At 37.4% G+C, this 20,169-nt stretch overlaps 2 protein-coding genes across 2 annotated transcripts; one reads left to right on the plus strand and one right to left on the minus strand.

The window, feature by feature from the left end:
* Positions 1–3,185: 3,185 nt before the first annotated feature.
* LOC114159075 (uncharacterized) lies at positions 3,186–9,004 on the plus strand. Its single transcript, XM_028041142.1, has 3 exons — positions 3,186–3,632; positions 3,839–3,949; positions 6,860–9,004. The coding sequence occupies exons 1-3, from the start codon at positions 3,607–3,609 to the stop codon at positions 7,989–7,991; spliced, it is 1,269 nt and encodes a 422-aa protein (XP_027896943.1). The 5' UTR covers positions 3,186–3,606; the 3' UTR covers positions 7,992–9,004.
* gata4 (GATA binding protein 4) lies at positions 8,096–17,021 on the minus strand. Its single transcript, XM_028041143.1, has 6 exons — positions 16,148–17,021; positions 12,363–12,529; positions 12,140–12,265; positions 11,227–11,308; positions 10,558–10,727; positions 8,096–10,428 (listed from the first exon to the last, which is right to left on the minus strand). Exons 1-6 carry the CDS (start codon positions 16,665–16,667, stop codon positions 10,303–10,305), a joined length of 1,191 nt encoding a protein of 396 aa, XP_027896944.1. The 5' UTR covers positions 16,668–17,021; the 3' UTR covers positions 8,096–10,302.
* Positions 17,022–20,169: the final 3,148 nt, after the last annotated feature.

Here is a 20,169-nt window from a genome sequence, read left to right on the forward strand (position 1 = left end):
AAACTATTACTGAGAGTAATTATGTATGCGGAACACTTGTGAATACTTTAAATTTATCTTTACACGTCTCAGTTTCAGTTTCCCACGAGTGTGATATTTATAGCAAATGGGAGCTTATCCAGGTAGACTGCTGCATAGAAACAATGCTTTATTCATATTAAAGGATCAAAAGTGTGTCAAGAACATATACCCCACACCGTGGTGGGTCTTATGTCAGAACAAAAGCTACTTCAAAGTACTTCAAAGTAAATACTTCAAAGTGTTTTTTGTTTGTTTGTTTAAATGTTAATGGGGCCTATGATTTGGCATAAAAATTCCCAACAGATCTGAATAACATTCTAAGTAATCCACTCATGCAAAGAATTCACATAAAATTATTCTACACTTGAAGTTGTGGATTTGGTTGCAAATAATTAAACAAGTAATTGTCATCTTTTACTATTTCCACTCTTGACCTAAGCACGTTTTGTTTAAAGGACAAGGAAGAAATAAAAAACATGCCAGTCAGGTCTAATGAATTACCACTTAACACTGAAACATATTACAGATGTGATTACCAAAGCTAAACACAATCCATCACATGATCTTTATAATTAATTGTAGGCTCTATAAATAGCTGCAAAACAAATTGTGTGATTCCTGGTTCCAAGTCATTTTCGCCACATGTAGATGTGTGAATGCATCAACTTAATTGGTGGATTTTTACATTTGAGTTAAGCATTTGAAGAGGTGTATCTAATAATGTCTTTGCACAAAAATAAATGACCGCAGGTGGCAGCAGTCTGTTTTTGAAGTTGTGTACAGGCTTAGACATATTCCTAAAATGAAAATCACACCTTTGTGCCTACAGGGTCCCAGGTTACCTGCATACCTTTAGCTTTACATTTCAGACATTTCAGTGAGACTTCTCCCTCAGAAGTCTTTGTGAGTGCTTGTGCTTCATTCACATTATTTGCATTGTAAAAAAAAATGACAATAAAAAGAAAGAAACCAAAATCAAAACTAAACATATAACTGGGGTCCTTACTGTGTATTTTATCTACACATTACAAATTCATAGAAACCTACTTCCACCACTAGGCTGAGAAAAGTGGTAGTGTAGTTATAAGACATATCTCATAATCATGCACTGTAAATTACTTCACATTAGGGCAATAAAGTTCAATTTGGTTTATTAGCACTAATTAACAAGAGAATGCCACCTGGAAGTAATTTACAAGACAATTTGTTAACAAAATCAGAATCTGGATTCAATTCAAAACTGTGAAATTCAATACCAATACAATCTAAAGATGTAATCATAACAAATACAGTCTGAACCCATCCTAAAGATAACATTGCATAGTCAAATTAATTTAATTGTATCATTTAAAGCCGAGGGGTAAAAAGTTGCTTATGAAAGGAAGGCGATGCAACTGAATCGTTGACAAATCAGCAATTCTTCCTCTTGAGCAAAGAAGTGACAAAGCACTTAGCCAGGAATACTTTCTATGTTAAGAAAAAATAAAGAGACTACACAAAGTCAATGCTTCTGACCAGGAAAGATACACAGAAAAACACAGAAGCATTGACCCGGAAGGAATTTCTGCAGTAAAGAAAAAACGACAGCGCATGTAAGCAAAACATTTCTATCATAAACTCATAAGGATAAATCGCTTCTTACCTCAGGCCATTCATAACTCAACAAATGAAAATGCCAACACCCAACACAGTTGTTGGTTTTCATAAATAAAGTCAACATTCAAGGTTGAGACGATGTGGGGCAGTGACGCCAGACCTTTGCATATAGTCTGGCATTTTTGCATACAAGCAACTTTTTTTGTAAAGGGCAAACAAGGCTTAAAACATCTGGGAACATCAACCTTAACCCATTTATCTGATTAACATCAACATACCAGTCTTTTCATCTTTCTTACATAATAATCTTTCAGCATTAACAATAGGAAAGAGGTTGATAGCTCCCCTTCATACTCTTGTCATTATTTCTGAATCTGTTTATGCTTTAAAATATTGTGCAAACTGTACATCATTACTATGTAATCCCTTGATCCAAACAGGTTTAAGTCAGCTGATGCGGTGCTGTGAATACTTGGTTTGGTGAGACAGAAGTAGGCTGATCTCAAACTCTTTCTCCGTATTGGACCTTTCACAAAACACACAGAGACGACAAAAAGATGCCTTAGACTTGTCTTTGGTGAAAGTTTTATTAATGGCAGCAAAGGTTGCATCAACGGCTTTTTATAGGACATAAGCACAACATCTAAGCATAGAAGTGCCAAGACAAAATTAATTTCAACAGTAAAAACCAAATAGCTTACACATGGTAAATGGCAATCCAGAAAAATACACAGCTAAACACAAAAGCAACGAGCTAGCATTTTACGAGAAGAAAAAACAAGCAAAAGCTCTTCCACTGATTTTGTCATGAAAGAAACTATGTTAAACATAAAATCATTCAGCCAATCATCTTTCTAACAGAAAGACATAACAGAGTGGTAAGGTAAAGTTGCACCAATAACTGCAAAGCATTCATAATGACAACTAGAGAAAGAAAAGCCTGCAGAGTGAAGAAAAAAAAATGTATAAGTACTGCTGCAGCCAAAGCTCGGTGCATAATTATAAAAGAAGTGTCAGCAGCACTGACAAAGTAATTAAACTGTCTTTCAAGCCTTTTGCTGAGGGAGATCAATCGTGCCTTTTTATTTTATGGCTTTGTGTATAATGAAAACGAAATTAATTTCAGAGTTCAAGATTGCTATCTATCACAGTATGTTTTTTTTCACAATAAGATGTCAACTTACAGACAGATCTAGTCTAACATGTTTCTCAGCATATTTGTGTTTATACAGCAGAACCACTCTGTACAGTTCAGTCTGTACATGTTTTTTTTTCCATTTTAATGAGACGAAATAAAATTTCAAAGAGAACAAAAAATAAAAACAGGCAAATGGAAAGTAAATAGTGTTACTGTCTTCGGCACCTTTTTTTCGGTTTTGTCCTCCAGCCCCTATTCCCCTGAGGAGTTTTTTTTATTATTATTTTTTTTTTTTTAGGAAAAATAATTTTGAGGTTTTACTTTCAGGACAAAAATTTCTCTTAAACTATTTAACAGCAGACAAAACTCTCAATCAAATTTCTTATAACCATACCACTGGATAGTCTTCGTGTGCAGCATTTACCTCAAGGGCTCAAAGCTGAATCGCAGCCAACCTCCATCATGAACATCCATTCATCATTGTGACATGTTACGGTTTATCTTCTCTTTTGCATTTTGTTCTTTCATGAGGCGTCACTGTCCCCATGAAAGAAACATGTGGTTTTGATTTACTCTTTCTGCATGGAGTAAGGTGAACTATTCACCTTACTACTATAAAAACAGGGCCACCATGCAGAGATGATAAAAGTGTGGTTGAGACAAACTCATGGAGTGACTATTGAAACAGTTTCCAGAATGTTTTTGTAGGACTGTGAGTGTTCATAAGAGGTGGAGCTTTGGGCTGGGGGAAGCAAAGTAATGAGCATAGCTGTCACTTCATTTAGCAGAAGTCCGGGAAGCGACTCAGCGTTCGCAAGCAGCAAGAGAACCTGAGAGTAAAACTTCAATAGATGAAGAGCAGCATGGACATTCCCATGTGAGTAACCTAAATATCTGAGTTTAGTAAAACAATAGATCTGTCTTTTTAATATTTATGCTGAAATAGCCCTTAACTCTTCTAATCTTCGCTTTCACCTCTGTCCTCTTGTCAGCCCACAGCCCCGTTGGCATAATTTAAGACTTTCTGAACATTTTCTTCTCGCCGGCTCTGTTCATCGAAATTACATGTGTGTTTTCATCCAGGTTTAGTCGTAAGCGGCATCTGATATTTGGATGTAATGATCAGCTTCCACTCTGTAGGAGAAAATGCCTGATGGACTGGTCAGACTCAGCTGAACATTCAGACAGACTGATGTGAGTACACTCTAATCTGAATTTGCAGTGAAAAACTGTTTTCATTGTGTGTTTGTTGGACGGTGTGGTGCATTTTTGTCAGAAAAACAGGATTTATGAAACTTTATGACAGACAGTTTACCACTCAAGTTAATTTAATTTAGTTTAAAAGTAGGAGAATACAGTATGATGTTATCATAATCATGGGAAGTCAATATCCAGCGTTGCAGCTCTATAATTGTGACATTAACATCTAAAGCCATCAGATAGAAACCTCTATTTTACCTAATTGCAGAAATATTATAATATTTTCATTCCTATTGATTTAGAAAAAGAATTGGAACATTCCTTGACGCATGGAGATAATGGGTACAAATAAAGAAACTGTTTTATTTCTTTGAAATTATTCAAAATGGGTATGTTTAAGGCTACATTATGTTTTGTTTTATGTACTTCTGTTTTAAATAAGCAAAGCTTAGCCTAAATGATTTAACTTGAGACCAACTTATTGACTAAACCAGTATACAACTGTCTTCGTCCTCACCTTTAAATAAATATCCCGACACCATTTTGCTGACTTCATTTAGGCAGATGTTTTCACTTACGTCTGCTGCTCTGAGAGCGGAAGCGAGCTGATGAATTTTCTAAGATGTGGCCAACGAGGAACATGGTTTCCTGCAAAATTACTTTTACCCCATGATTTTTCTTTTCAACTTTTGTCATTTTACAGTCATAAAAGTCTTAAGTCACTCACTTAAGACTTTAATGGAGGTCTTAAGTGAGTGACCAAGCTAAAGGGGGTGGAGAACATTTGTGGATGTCAGTTTTTTAAAGTTTTAACACAGATTCTTGACTGGGTTTCAGTCTGAGCTTGTCTTAACCATTCTGACATGTGAATATGCTTTGATATATACATGTGGGTTTCAAACCCCGGGAGCCATTTGCAAGGCATCTTGAGTTTGTGGCAATTTTTCTTTTCTGATCCCGTGCACAAAAAGTGAGCGCTAGTATTTGTTTGCATTTTTAAAGCCACATTTGGATGCATTTGTGTACTGAGGTCAGGTGCAAACTTTTTTGAAACTTTATGTGTAATTATGCATCATAAACATGCATGTAAAAAACCAGTAGGCATAATACAAACTATCAACTAACTAATCATTTAGTGATTAAATAAAAAACAAAAAAGAGAAACTGATGTTTACATATAAAACACAAATAATAATGAAAGGCATTTATTAAATAAATTATGAAATCTCCATATTTAGCCTGAAAGTTGTGGAACTCAATAAAATGTTTGAAAAATAGAATCAAGTCATTCATTATGTATTCCAAGTACATTTTTTGTGCAATTCAACAGAAACAGTATGTCGCTGTATTCTAAGGTTGAGACATTTTTTTGAAATACAGTCACTCTGTCATGTGTTGTTCGTGGCTGACTGTAGACACACATGCAGAACAGCAGAAGTGTGAAGGTGATGATGAAAATATTTAATGAAGCGATGAGAAACAAAAAAACAAATTTACGAAATCTACAGGAGGCCTGGGTAGAAAATAAATCATAAATCCGAGGATATAACTGGGGGACTCATGGGGCAAAGACCCAAACAGGAAGGTACTGGAGGAACAAACAAGTCATGACTGAGAAAGAGGTGAATAAATACTGCGAGGTAGAGTGTTTGAACAAAGAGCTGAGCTGGAGAGTACACTGGAAAACAGGAAATAAATTTAACACTAAAGAATAACTATACTGAATAAACAATTAAACTAGAGGTACTAAGAATAACTAGAACAAATAAACAAAACTAGAAAGACTAAGAAGGACTGAACTAAAGAAGAGTCAAAACAAGACTAAACTAATCAGAAAATAGACTAAGGAACACAGAATAATGAAATAAATCAAATTCCAAAACAACTAAACAAACTGGGATCCTGACGAACAATATCCAAATCAATTCAACAAAGTATTTTAATTTGCAACCCTTTTATTTTATGTAGGGTAACAGTAATACAATCTGCCCAAATTTTAATTAGCTTCAATTATCACTACTTCCTGGTTTGTTTATTGCAGCAAACTGTCTCTACTGTGAGAGTGTCTTCAGGGGTTTAATGCATTCAGTTGTTTGATAAATCCCGTAGACTGTGATCCCTGCACAGTTTTAGGTGGTTGATCTTCAATCTTTTAGCCATGTTAGTGTGATCTCCAAGTCTTTTCAAAATCTTTGAAGACAGTGAAAGGCATGTGGAGTATCTGTGGCATTAAAGTAGTACGTAATAGGATCACTCAGCACCGCATAGGTGCTGAGTGATTGATGTAACTACACCCTAATATTTACAGCAGCAGGCAGGGTGTGCCTTCTCATCATGCAGTAGAACAACCTGCACATTAACTACAAATGCATAAAAACAAAAGATAACAGAAAAATTAAAAAACTGATAAATGCCAGGTAATTTCAGTTGCAGCAGCAGGTCCTCCTTTTCTAACATAGCCCTTATTAACTAACCATTTGGCTCATAACAAAAACTCCCACTGGTTTTCGTGATGAAGTTTGTTTCATAATTTTCTCTATTGTACCTCAGTTGCCTTTACAGGTTTGTTTATGCTGAAATTAATTTGCACACAGTTGGACCGCGTTTTGGATGAGTTGGATTTTATTTTTGATTTATTTGGATAAAGGGGACCAAATACATGCGAATGCCTACAACGCATTTTAGATCTGGAACAAGCATCTTTAATCTGAAATTTAGTCTTTTTATGAGGTTAGCAATGTTTAATTGGCAGCTTAGGAGACATAAAATGGTTTGATGTAAGTAAAAAACAGATTGCACCCAAAGAAGGAACGCTCTGACTAACTCAGCAAGAAAAATATGCTGATAAATAAGCTTCAGGCCAACTGATAAAATCGTTGAATAAATTACTATTTTGTTTTTCAGGACAAGCAGTACTTCCACTTGGTTGTTCGACACGTGTGTGAACAGGTGGAAGATCAGTCACAAGAACACATTGGAGCTATTGGAGCTGACGCGTCTCTGGGCCGACACAGAAAGTTCTGTGCAGAAAGTTTTAGAGTGTCTCAAAACCAAACGGGGCGACGTCTTCCTAGACCACTTGGTGAACAGCAAGTTTCTAGCCTTTCACAGAGACATCACGGATGAATATGGCAGGGAAGACAAGCAGCACTCCTGGGCGGTCATCGAAAAACAGGAAGAGGTCATCATGTATGGGCCTTATTATCCTAACTACAACAGTGGAGAACACAGCGAGGACATCATCATTACACAAACTCAAGAGCTTCTGGAGGCAGAGGACTTCCCTCAAGGCTGGACAGTGTATATTTTCACCATGAACAGTCCTTGTTTGGCAAGAAATTCGGACCCATGCATGCTAAACCTCGTTCATAGGGCCCGAGACTGGTGGAGCATGTTTGCAGTTAAGACTTATATAGGCTATGTGAGAAGTTGGGGCTTTAAAGGAAACAAAGAAAATGTTTTTAAGGAACTCAATTACAGACAAGTGGAAATGATAACTCAAAGTGTGGACTATGGGAGCTACGTTGAATCAATTGATAAGATCGATGATCTCAGTCCTCTGTGTGAAACTGTGTTTATTGTTGCTAAGGACTTACTGAAAGGTGAGAAGCTCAACATTCCTTTGATAACCACAGAAGAAAAACAGGAACATAAGAGTTACTTCAAAAATATGAACAGTATACTTGAGTCCAAACAGGAAGAGGAGAAAAAACTCCTTCTAAAGGAGCTGAATGCACTTGAGGAAGCAGCAGAGCCCTTGCTTTTAGGTGAAAATCAAGGCTTAGAGGACCATTTGGAGAAAGGAAAGGTGTTTTCACTCAGTTACAATTTCAGCTCAGAGGTATGTGAAGGCCTCCAGGAAGAAATGAGAGTCAGGTTTCAACAGTGCTGGAGGGAGACAGTACAGGACAGGTGTGCGGAGTTTGTCAGAGAAAAGCTGACTGATGAGTTTAATCAACTCACTGTTCGGCTTTTTGTTGAGGACTTTCACAGGCTTACACAAGCATATTTGCAAATCGGAAAATTGAAGTTTTAAAATTCTTAGTAAAACTGAGTGTTTGGAAAGATTATGGGAATAGTAGTGCTAGGAATCCTTGTCACGCATTGAAAACTATCAAAAATCTCACCCGTCACTTAAAGTACGTCAAAATGCTTTCTTTTTATTACATTTGCTTACAATATATCACAAATAACAGAGTACATGATTATAGTGGAGTGATGTTTTTACAAAAGCTTGTACATTTCTCATTCTTGTAATTACTTAAGGTAGTATCCCACATTTACACCGGTTACCTCTCGCTAGCAGCAGATTAGAAAGCATTGCAAATATTCTGTACAGTTTACCCATCAATAACCATATTATACAGGACGTGAATTTTAATGTAGGTTCCCACAAACCTTTCAAAGGCCCCATGTGCTACTGGCTAGAAGATGCAGATCTGATCCTAAGCCAGCAGAGGGAGCAATGTGCCTGCTGTCACGCTCTCATTCAGAATAATCACCATTTACGCTGGTTAGGTAGTTTGTCTTTATAACTTTTTCAGACGTGACGTGCAATTAAGGAATCACAGCCAATGAGCCACGACGGAGGAGTTCTTGTTACACTAAACTGTAGATCACTTTCGCTGAGGTAATACTTCAGGTGAGGAGTGACGGATGAGACAGACTAGGAGGAATTTACAGGAATAGTTTGTATTCATTTATTTTGCAGCAGAGTTTTGCTGAGTGTTTCACAATTCCTAGCTGATTTTTTTCCTTTTAAAAGACTTTTAGGTCTTCTTGGATGCTGTGCATCTTAAAGAATTTTTACTGTTACTTCTTCACTTATAAACAATTATTATGATGCACAACCGTAGCAAACGTTTTCCTGGTAGATGAGCCAGGGTTCCTTCTCTCTTGAAAAGACTTAAAAACTGTGAAGTTTGCTTTTATAATTTCCAAGGACTGGCTGTGAAATCAAATAGAGTAAGGAATACATTTGTTTTTTCAGACTTTTTTTTTGTTTCATACTATAAAGAATAAAAATCTGTTAATGCTTAACAAATGCAATTTACTTTAGTTATTTATATTTGAACGATGTATTTTTACTTTGATTTACCACCTCTGAACTTCATTTAACATTTTATCCATGACTGAACGCATACTTTTTCAAACATTTAAAGACATATTTCACAACGTTTTTGGATTCAAAACAGCTTCTGGTTTATTGAAATTGTTACTGTGGGTCTGAAGGAATATTCTTATTTTTATCCGAGAGTCCTTACAAATCCAAGAATGATTTATTTTACTCCAGATGTGAGTGAAGCTGTGAAACATCCCTACTACACACTCTGAAAAATGTTGACTTTAATATCTTTTTTGTTTTACTTATAGAATCTAAAGAAAAATTTTACCTTTAAAGACAAATGCCAAATGTTTTTGCTTTCATGTCCTCCCCCAATGTAAGCTAAACTTGGGTTTTTGTCCTGCCTTGTTTGTCAGTGTGCCTGTTATTTTAAACTCTTCTGTAGATATAGGCAAGGTTAAGCTGAAAGCAATTTTCTTGTAGCCATCCTCTGACTCACCATTTTTTTTATTGACTGCACATAGGTCCTTAAATCGAGATTTTGTTACTGTAATGAAAGAAGGATTTATTTTACACATCATTTGCAGGGATCCAAGAAAATATTACCGTTGCTGCCCTTTTTATCAGTTAAAACGATTTCAGGCTATCTCTGTGATTGTTGAGGTTAATGTTCTATCCAAATACTTATTTTTTCTTTTTCACTTTTTCAAAGATATAAAATCTTAAATGCTTTCACATCTTCTGCTGCTAATACAACATCATACTAATTTATCATTAGCACAATTTCCCAGATAGATAATTTGAAAGTTTGCCAGGAATTAAATATTTTTCTTCCACTATTTTCCTGTAAACTGACCCTGATAACACTTGGTGTAGCACCTCTGTGGTGTAACCTTTGTCACAAAGTTGTCCACTTATGATCTGTTTTTGTGTGTTGGATGTCCATAACGACCAGAGAAAAATGTCCAAAGCTATGAAGGCAATACTTACACTTAAGTCTCTCGTGTTTCTCATAAGTGTCATGTACTCTTTCAGTATCTTTTAGGCAGTTTGTGCTTCCATACTGGCTTTGTAGGAAAAGGCTTGAGTTCGAAAAATGTTCCTTTATAATCCCAGTTTAATTGTACTTTGTCCCAAGTCGGTGTCTTCTCATCGTGTCTTGGTGTGCAGTCATGACACTGATGCCACCGATTGGAGAAAACGGTGCAGCTAGCAGTTCCTGGAGAGTTTTGTTAGGATGCTGTACATAGGTAGTTTTTTGAGATGCATAGCTGTAGGTCTCCTAAGCCATGATTAAGTTGTTCCAAGGCTCTGTTTTGGAGCTGGAGGACCCACCGTGTCCACCTGGAGACATCTTCAGAGGAATAGCGCCTCCCTGGGCTGCCATGTAGGCAGGTAGGGCTGAAATCTGAGGAGAAATGTACAAATGGTGAGAAACATTTGATAGACTGAGAATCATATCAGAGTCTGCTTGACAGTGTTGTGTTGTCTCTGTCTGGTCAAAAGCTATAGTCACGTAGTTGTCAAAGTGGCTTACTTGTGTGTGCGGGCCATGGTGTGTGTACAAGTTGTGATTTTCTGGCTCTGTCTTTATCTGGCGAGGCTCCACTGCAGTGCTGGAGGTGGATGTTATGGAGGAAGTGGAAGAGGAGGAGGAGTGGGGAGTGCTGGTTGGAGTCACTGGAGCCCCCTCAGTGCCTGGAGGTCCTACAGAGTACAGCAGAACAGTGAATGTGATTCGTATCTACAACTGCTTGCTCTTGAGTTTTTCACTTTGTGAAATCAAACCAGACTAAAATGTTCCGGTTTTAGATCAATGAGGATGATCTAAACAGTGATTTCTGTTAGCTAAATGTAATAAGAATTATATATTTTTAGAGAACTATTTAGTTATTTCTTCCAGTCAGAAATTGTTGAGATTACTGTGCCTTTAAATAAGCCCAGGTAATGATGTGATACTTTCACAAGCTTCTGATAGGTTCATTCACAACATTTAAAGGAGCGGCATTTTGTATTTTCCAGTCACACAGTGACATTTTATAACACAATCAGGTTTCAGTTGTTATAAAAATGCTTCATATATATCAAACATAACAAACGAAATTGGACTTTGCAATTTGATGCCTTGAAATTTGCCTCTGTCTCTTTAAGAAGCTATCTTTAGCACATCATCACAACAGGGCTACTCCATTATGCCATTTATAACCTGTTTGGGACTTGTTTAGGTTCTTAGGTTTGCGTTTGCGGGTCTGGATCCCCTCTTTCTTCATAGCAAGAGGCCGGGGGACCTGAAGAGACGAGAAGAGACAGAATTAATTTATGTACGCAGAGCATTCTTGCAAATCCTTAAAATAATGTGTAGATTTTACATACAGTGTCTGGCAATGGTATTCTTACCCAAAGAACCAACATTTTGTCACTTTACTTCACAAAAGCAAGTGACAAAATGTTACCTTTTGTAACGTCAGAAAAACGTCAGTTATTATGGAGAGATTTCATGTGACTAAGCAACACAAAGTCAAATCTCTTGAGTAAAGAACCATCTTTCATTGCGGACACAAATGTGTATACATACCATCAAGTTTTTGACGGGTATGTCTTAATCAAAACAGTAAAATATTTGCTCTTTGTTTATTGCAAAGAAGTTCAAGCTCAGAAAAAACTAAGGACAAGTATCCCCAGAGCATGATCTGACCCCACCATGTTTCACCAGGGGAATGGTTATGATCAGGGTAATGGACAGTGTTAGTTTGCCATCACTCACAGTGTTTTTACCTTAAGGCCAAAAAAACTGATAAGAACTCTTCTTCCTTATGTTTGTTTTTCTACTTAATAGTCAGTTGGCTTGCAGACATAGTTGGCTGCAATAGAATTTAATATCAGCGTAAACAGGGTAGAAAACAAACCAGACTTTTAAAAGTATTATGTGTGAAACAGTTTGAAAAGCATTTTCCGTCCACTTCAAAATTATGCACTGCTTTCTGTTAGTCTGTCCTATAAAATCCAGACAAATGCCTTTCAGTTTAGGTTGTAAAGTGGCAAAGTGTGAAAAAGCATGGCAATGAAAGGCATTATGTTTTGTTTTGTTCCCATTATTATTAGCGATGTGCTCCTCTTACCCCGTGGAGTTTCATGTAGAGTCCACAGGCGTTGCAGACGGATTCTCCCTCTGCGTTTCGTCGCCACAGGGTGGTGGTGGTGGTGTGACAGTTTGTGCAGGACAGGCCCACCCTCCTCGAGGCAGACTGCAACAGCCAAAACGCGTCACTCATCGAACAAAGATACTGAGGGAAAATGAGCGAGAAGATGAAGGTGAAGAACATTTATTCTGTGATCACCCACCAGCCGTCTTTGGGGTTTAATGAGCGGCCTGTTGATGCCATTCATCTTGTGGTACAGGCCGCATGCGTTGCACAGGTAGTGGCCTGTGCCATCGCGCCTCCAGAGGGGAGTTGACATTGCACCGCAGTTCACACATTCTCGTCCCTCAGCAAAGTCATCAAACAAATCTGAAAGGATGTTAAAAAGATAATGTGAGTCGGAAAGTTTATTCTTTGGGGGTGGGGGGAGGAGGGAGGTATCGCAGTGGCATACATAAACCAGTAGGAGGCATCTCTATGCCCCCCCCCCCACATAGCAGCAGCCTGAATGGAATCCCTCCTTATCACTGCTCCCCTTAAGATAAAAACCTGGCTGGAAATAGAGATGGTATATGGAGCTCCATCAAATTCAAACGTCCATCACATCTCCTTCTCCCTGGGCCTCTCAGATAGCCAAACATCTGATAAATGTAATCTCCAGCCTCTCATTTGCCAAATAATAGAGTGTCTCCCAGGAACCACTTAGCCATTTAGAAAAGGGAGACATCAATTTACAGAATGGAGGAGACGGCTTGGATTTTATCTCCTCGCATCACCTTCATACCACCAGCAAGAACACTTTGATGTGTTGTAGAAATTAGTAAGACAGTGAATTTTAAACCACATTTAAACCACTACATAAAAACGCTTTGACTGCACACTTCAAGGTGCATTATTGCCCCTCCTTCAGATAGCATAAATCAGGCCTGTATCTATCCCTCCCTCCTCTAGCTGTGCAGCAGAGCTTGTACGAGGGGCCTCCTCAAGGCTGAGAGCCAAAGCATAGCCGGCAGGGCGAGTTAACCTTGGGCTATAGGCAGCACATGTAGCCAACACAACACTGCAAAAACAGAACAATGCACAGCAGAAATCCTCTATCTGAATGGATGCCTTTTTGTATTTGATAGCGTACGTGTCAGAGAGCGCCTTTATCAGGTCTCAGCTTAAAAACATCCACACAAACACTTCAGGAGGCCAAAGGTGAAAGTGGAAATAAACAGCTACACAGAGTGTTACAGAGTAGAAGTTACTGCAGACAAATTACTGAGTGCGAGTTACATAAAAAGTTTTGAAAATCTCATTTTGATGAATCTCAGACTGGAAATGAATGACGCTAATTATAAATTGGATGATTAGATGCACATTTTAGATAGAAAAAAAACACCTCAAATATTTTTACTGGGTATATGCAGCCAACATTTTTTACATTTTTGGTTCATATTTAAACAGCGAAATCAACTTTTTTATGTTGAATTATACATTAATTTAGTACTAAGAAGCTCCTCCTTCAATTTTTAAACATCGTTTTACAATTTTTTAAAAGTGATATGATATTATTTTTCAAGAAAGAATATAAACAACTCTGAACAACCAGAATGGGCGATTTTAATAATTTCTTATCTTGTGCTTCAGCAATTAAAATATACAGTAAAACATACATTATTTTTCAATAATACAACCCAAGTTTTTAGGTGTTATGCAGAGTAAATGTTTCTAACACTGTTTACTCATTAACTCAATACTACTACTACTTATAATAATAATAATAATAATAAGAAGAAGAATAAAAGTAATATTGCCATTAATACATAACAGGAAGATGTTAGTCTTGTCTCTTTCTATTATTTTACTTTCATATAAATGTATATAATTGGACATAGTCAATATATGAAGATTGCTTATTATAATTTATGTATTATGTAATTTGATTTGCTTTATTTAATTTTCATTTTAACTTGGATGAAAAAAAGAAACAATCAATAACAACAACACCACAGTTTTTCTCCTATTGTTTCTTTTTAAATATATTTTAAGACATTAAAACATATCAGCCATTTTTTTCATAGCAATAATTGAACGGTATATCTCAGCGTTTCCTTTATGAAAAAAATTACAACACAAAATTACAACATTTGAAAAAAACACATTGGAAGCAATTTTTAGATAAAATATGTAAATATTCCTTTTAAAAGTAATTATTTACTGCTTTTAGTATGAAAGGTGCTTTATAAATAAAGTTGATTGACTGATTGATTGATTTATCTTTGCTTTTACATCAAATTATATACTTAATTTCAATATTTCAAGGATCGGAGAAATAACGAACATATATTGTTCCATGCAAAGGTCACTGAATTCATTTACTTCCATGTTTACTCAACAGATAGACTTTTTTTCTCCTTTTTCTCCCCTGAACAACAATAGGAAACATTCAGAAGCTTCCCACTGAATGCTTCTCAATCAGACTAAGATTTGATGTCATTTGTTGTGACTGAAACCATTAGTGTGTGCCGGAGGAAAGCAAAAGCTGCAAAAAAAAAAAAGAAAAAAGATTGTCTTTTTTTTAACGAGTCTCAGTGTAATGAGATGAACGGTTCAGAGTGGATCAATGTAGTTATCTCTCACACTGTTACACAGCTGATCTTTTTCTCTTTAAGCTCACGGGAGGGGGGACCTTAAATAATCCCAGGTCATTTGCTTAAACACTAACAGACAGTATAGAGCAAATACAATCCAGAAAGGAATGACGTGATGAGGAGCTGCAGTGGATTAGAATATTAGCAGATGCTTTAAAGCGTTACTCAATGCCGTCAAAGAGGATTTGAGTTGTTCAACACTGGAACTGAAGCAAAACAGCAGTAAAACAAATACATGGGAATAATTTGCCCCCTTATAACACAACGGTGGGGGGGGGGGGGGGACGAAGTGTAAAGAAGATTAGATATTAAAAACTGACAATAATTGAACAGTCTTGAAATCTCTATCGTACAGCAGACTCCACAATCCCACCCATAGCGCAAAATAGGAAATAAAATGTTTTATTTTGAACCTTCTCAAAGTTTAAAATAAAGGTTTAAATAAAATTATTAGTTGTATTTTCATGTCTATTCTCTTCACTTTCCAATCGACCTGCTGTGATCTGAAATGTCACATCAAATAAAATCCACAAACACTAAACTCCATGAGCAGCGACGGTCAGGCTCGTGTAATGTTGCTTTTTTAAAAAGATTCCGAGTATTATATCTATAAAGTTTAATAAACCATTCAGGTGCACGCCTTTGCTTTGCAAATGAAAGTTTGATATTCAGAGCTATTTTTCAATATCATGTCCAGTATTTTTAATGCGTGAAAAAACGTATCTGCAATACAAATATATTTAAATCACACATTAAATGTTAATTTTGCTTTTTATTTTGTCCTCATTTTAATTGCAAGTTTCTTTGCTCGATTGATTTTTTCCAACTCTTTTTTTTTAATCAATTACAGCGACCATCATTTGTTGTATTACATTTTGTATTAATCAGTCAGCCATTTTTTTCATAGCAATAATTGAACGGTATGTCTCAGCGTTTGCTTTATGAAAAAATGCATAAAAGTCAACTATCAAAAACAGATTTTAATTTCTAAATGTTTTTTTCGCTGCTTTGTTTTGTTTCAAATATTGTTCTTTTACTAATTTCTACGAAAGGTTCATAAAAATATGTGGGAATAAAATAAACTTTTAACGAAACGTATAGATTTAAAATAATTTTTAAACATAAAATATATTTTGTTTTTATACTGATTGTATTTCCTGTGAGACACAAATTTACAAATATATTTTAATTTAACCTTTATTATTTTGGGGGGGGGGGGGGGGGGGGATTGTTTGTTTGTTGATTTTATTTTATTTCTTTTCACATTAAAAACGCCTTAAAAACATCAACATATGTCCATACAATTTCTTATTATTTAAATATATTGTTGTGGTATTTTTCTGGTGCTCACCTATGTTTGGGTGCCTCGTCGTGCCAGGAGAAGCGCCGGTCTGCAGACCGTGCAGCACCGGACTGTCAAAGGGGGACGCCGGCCACGTTCCTCCGACGTTAGGGCTCATGTAGGCCGAATAGGGACTTGGGTACGAGCCGCCGAGGCCCCGCGGACCATAGTGCTCCCTTCCGTTGGCAGAGATGTTCAGCGGGCTGGTGTAAGAGACCGCCTCCCTGGCCGTGGCCACACCGGACGATAGTGGCGGACTGGTGGAGAAGGAGAAGCGCGGAGACACCGGGGAGTGGTTGTAGGAGGGCACCGGGTCTGCACCCGGTTGTGCCCAGACGGAGTGGCTCGAAACCGGGTTGCCCTGCTGCGAAGCGCCGGGCGTCTGGAGGTACTGCAGCGCGGGGATCATCGGGGTGACGACCCGGGTGGTGGGCACGTAAACCGGAGAGGTGGCCGCCGAGGCGTTGTGGAGAAACCCGGCCTCATAGGAAGAGGATCCGTGGTTGGTAGTCATAATGCCCTGGTACATATCCCCACGAGCTGGTCATCCGTGGAGGTAAATCTGGAGAAGGCTGCAAATCACCGCAACGCGCGCTATCTGGCTTATTAACGCCGCTGTCCTGGTTCAGATCTGATCTGCTGACGTCCAGCGAAGCGACCACTTTATTGAGAAAATTAAAATCGGTCTGAAGGCAGGAAGACGATAGGCTGCATGAGAGAGGAGGAGGAGGTGGAGGAAGAGACTATCCAACTAAATCAAGATCCAGCTGTTATCTGCTCCTTCTCTCTCTCTCTCTCTCTCTCTCCCTTTCTCTCTCTCACTCAAACACACACTTTAATCCAAATTATGCTCATTCATGCCACATTTTTTCCTTATTATTACGCGGAAATGATTTCCCTCTATTTATTTATTTATTTATTTATTACGTTATTCGTGTTATGGTTTTGTTCAGACACGAGGGTTTTCTTAAACTTCCAATACCCCTTCTTAATATCTAACAGCCTTTGATTTTCTATTGTCAACGTTTTTGACAACAATACTAAAAAACATAAAAATAAAAAAATGAAGGAATTTAGAAAACGAAGTACAGTATTTTTTTCTTGGACGTTTGTGAGAATTTGTATCAAATAGCAGGTTACACTACAAATGTTTAAGTTTGTAAAAAAAAAAAAAAAAAAGTTTTTTCATGCATATTTACGGCCTCATCTTCGCTTCTCTCTCGCTTGAGGTGGATTGAGTATTTATTTATATATTTATTTATTTTGTCGTTCTCTGTTTGTTTAGTATTTTTGCATATTTGTAATTTTAAAAAACTTGAAATATTTTGAGCAAAAATGAATGGAATGAATGTTTTAGGGATTAGAAAAAGATGAACAAATGCTTTTGCAACATATTTTAATCTGACTTGTGACCGAAATATCAATAAAGTTTGGATTTTCTGCGATTTTGCTGGGATGTTTTTTTGATCAGCACTCAGGTCGGCAGATTTTTGTGTTTGTTGTGTAAATAGATAATACAACATAATATGATGGGTAGGGAGTTATATCTTTCTTCGATTTTCTAAATTTTGAAACTGATCTAAATCCTTCGTTCGTTACAGTCGTATTTGACATTGAGCTCATCTTTTTGTCTAAAACATTGACATATTTTGGACTACTTTTTATAAGTTATTCAAATGAGTACGTTGAAATTTGTAACACGTTGTTGTGGAGTTAAATATGGGAGTAATTCGGTAATCGCATGTCTTCAAAATTATTATTCACTCAAAGACTAAAATTCCCAAAGCCAATGACTGTTATATTAGTATTTTACATTTGGCAAAATAAACAGACATTATCAGTAATCCAGTCGATTTAAACCTTTAATTTTGCTTGGAAGTGACAGATTTCGACAGAGGCCACGCATGATTCCTTCTCGCTTCATGTCACTGTGACGAATGGCGCTGTTGTAGTCGGAAGTGTCCGGCGGCGGCGGCTGCCCTTATGAGGACAGATTTATACCTGTCATCGACACCAGAAAACGTAAACACATGGGGCCATTTCATTGTGCGGCCACTTCCCGCTGACAGCCTTATGCTGAGTTATGGAACCGCTGCGGAGGCCTGTAGAGTCCCGCATGGTGTTTCTCTTACCTTGTGTGTCGGACTCAATGGGATAACGCCAGGAAACAGGGGGAGGGACACCAATTAATGCTCTGCGTCGTTGAAAAACACTTATGATTGTTTACAGCGTGGTGAAAGCATTGCAGTAAAAGTAAAAGTCCTGCTTTCATTAAAGTGTAATTATTAAAATTTTAGAATAAACAAAGTTGCTGTGAATAAAGTTGAAGAATCTATCTATCTATCTATCTATCTATCTATCTATCTATCTATCTATCTATCTATCTATCTATCTATCACCTAAACTATGAATATCAGTCCATATGTATCTCAGTATTGATTCAATCAATCCACCCTTTCATGTAGGAGCAAAAGACAAACAGGGCAATATTGCCTCCATGGAAATGGGGAACTGCCATCAATGTGTAACTGCAGGCTGATAACACAAGCACCAATTGCTGACTAATAATATCAAGGTGTGGCTCTGTGTGGCCTCAGATGGCACAAAGTGGCATCAAAGTCACGGGTTATTCTGATTTTATGGCCCCAATTCAGTTAATGTACAGAGATTTGCTCACGTTTGAGGAAGAGCTGAAGGTTTATATATATATATATATATATATATATATATATATATATATATATATATATATATATATATATATATACATATATATATATATCTGTGCTGGGTGGATTGTTACTGTCCGGACTGCTGGAGTGCAGGGTGAAAGGTTCACAAAAACAGTCTGAAATCAAGCATCCTCTCTCCCCTGTTGTTATACTGTAAAATGTGTTTTTTGGTTTGTGTGCCGCTGCACATGCCAGACTGCAGTGCTGACAGTGACAGAGGCCAGAGCTTATTTGAAATGTGTGCGTGTTCATGTGTGTGTTTCAAACAATGATTCAGTGCTCAGTGTGTGTTTGCTGTCAGTGTGTATGAATGAGGAGGTGTCGGGTGAGGAACTAGATAGAGATGCTGGTATGTGCGGCACACTGTTGCTGTGAGGAAGGTGTGTGTCCGTGCGTGTGTGTGTATGTGTGTGTATGTGTGTGTTTGAGCCAGGCACCAGGAAAACTGTCCCCGTCCTGGCTGGGGCAAAGACTCAATCACTTGGGGTCGGTGACTTACTTTGGCCCTTCTTCCTTACACACAGACACTCACGCACACGCACGCCCACACACGCACACACGCTCTCAAGGAGAAAGAAGCCTGTAGACTCCTGGCTCCAGGAAGAACACTTCAAATGGAAAAGCAGGAAAACCCAGGAAGAGAAACGATATGAGGCCAGTGAAACACACACACATTCACACAGACGTCACTCTGTTGTATTCGAGGTGTTCCTCACTGGCATTTTCCTTTGCAAAGTAAGCAGAAAATCTGAGTTTTTTCAGCTAAAGGCCTTTCATCTTCTCTACGTCTGTTCCTGCTGATGTCACCTATTTGTCTTGTTACAGCAGATCAGGCTGATGTTCCCTCATGTGACAAAAGAGTGAAAATCAATTCAAACACAGCTCAGATGTCTCCATTTACCTGATGAGTTATGCTCAGTTTTACAGCTTTGTTGCTCAGAATACTCTTTCAAGTTTGACTGATTGCAGGTTTAGGAATATATCTAAAAGTTCACACACAATTATTTATCATAGTAAGCAAAATATTGAAGTGTACAATAAACTAACCAGTCAGAATGAAATACGTTCATACTAAATTGTTAGTTTGTTTATATAACATTGACTCACAAGTAATGTTATCAAGAGGCATTTTACAAGGCAAACAAATCCAGTTTATACACAGAACAATATAGTCAATCCAATGAGACAGATTTAATGTCAGTTGCATACATTCCAGTTGTGGTCATAAAGCAATACATTCAGATTCTGTTTATTATGCTGATAAAAAAAAAATTGTCATCAAAGAGAACCTGAGCAATT

Source organism: Xiphophorus couchianus, chromosome 15 (assembly GCF_001444195.1).
Source record: "Xiphophorus couchianus chromosome 15, X_couchianus-1.0, whole genome shotgun sequence".
Lineage (NCBI taxonomy): Eukaryota > Metazoa > Chordata > Actinopteri > Cyprinodontiformes > Poeciliidae > Xiphophorus > Xiphophorus couchianus.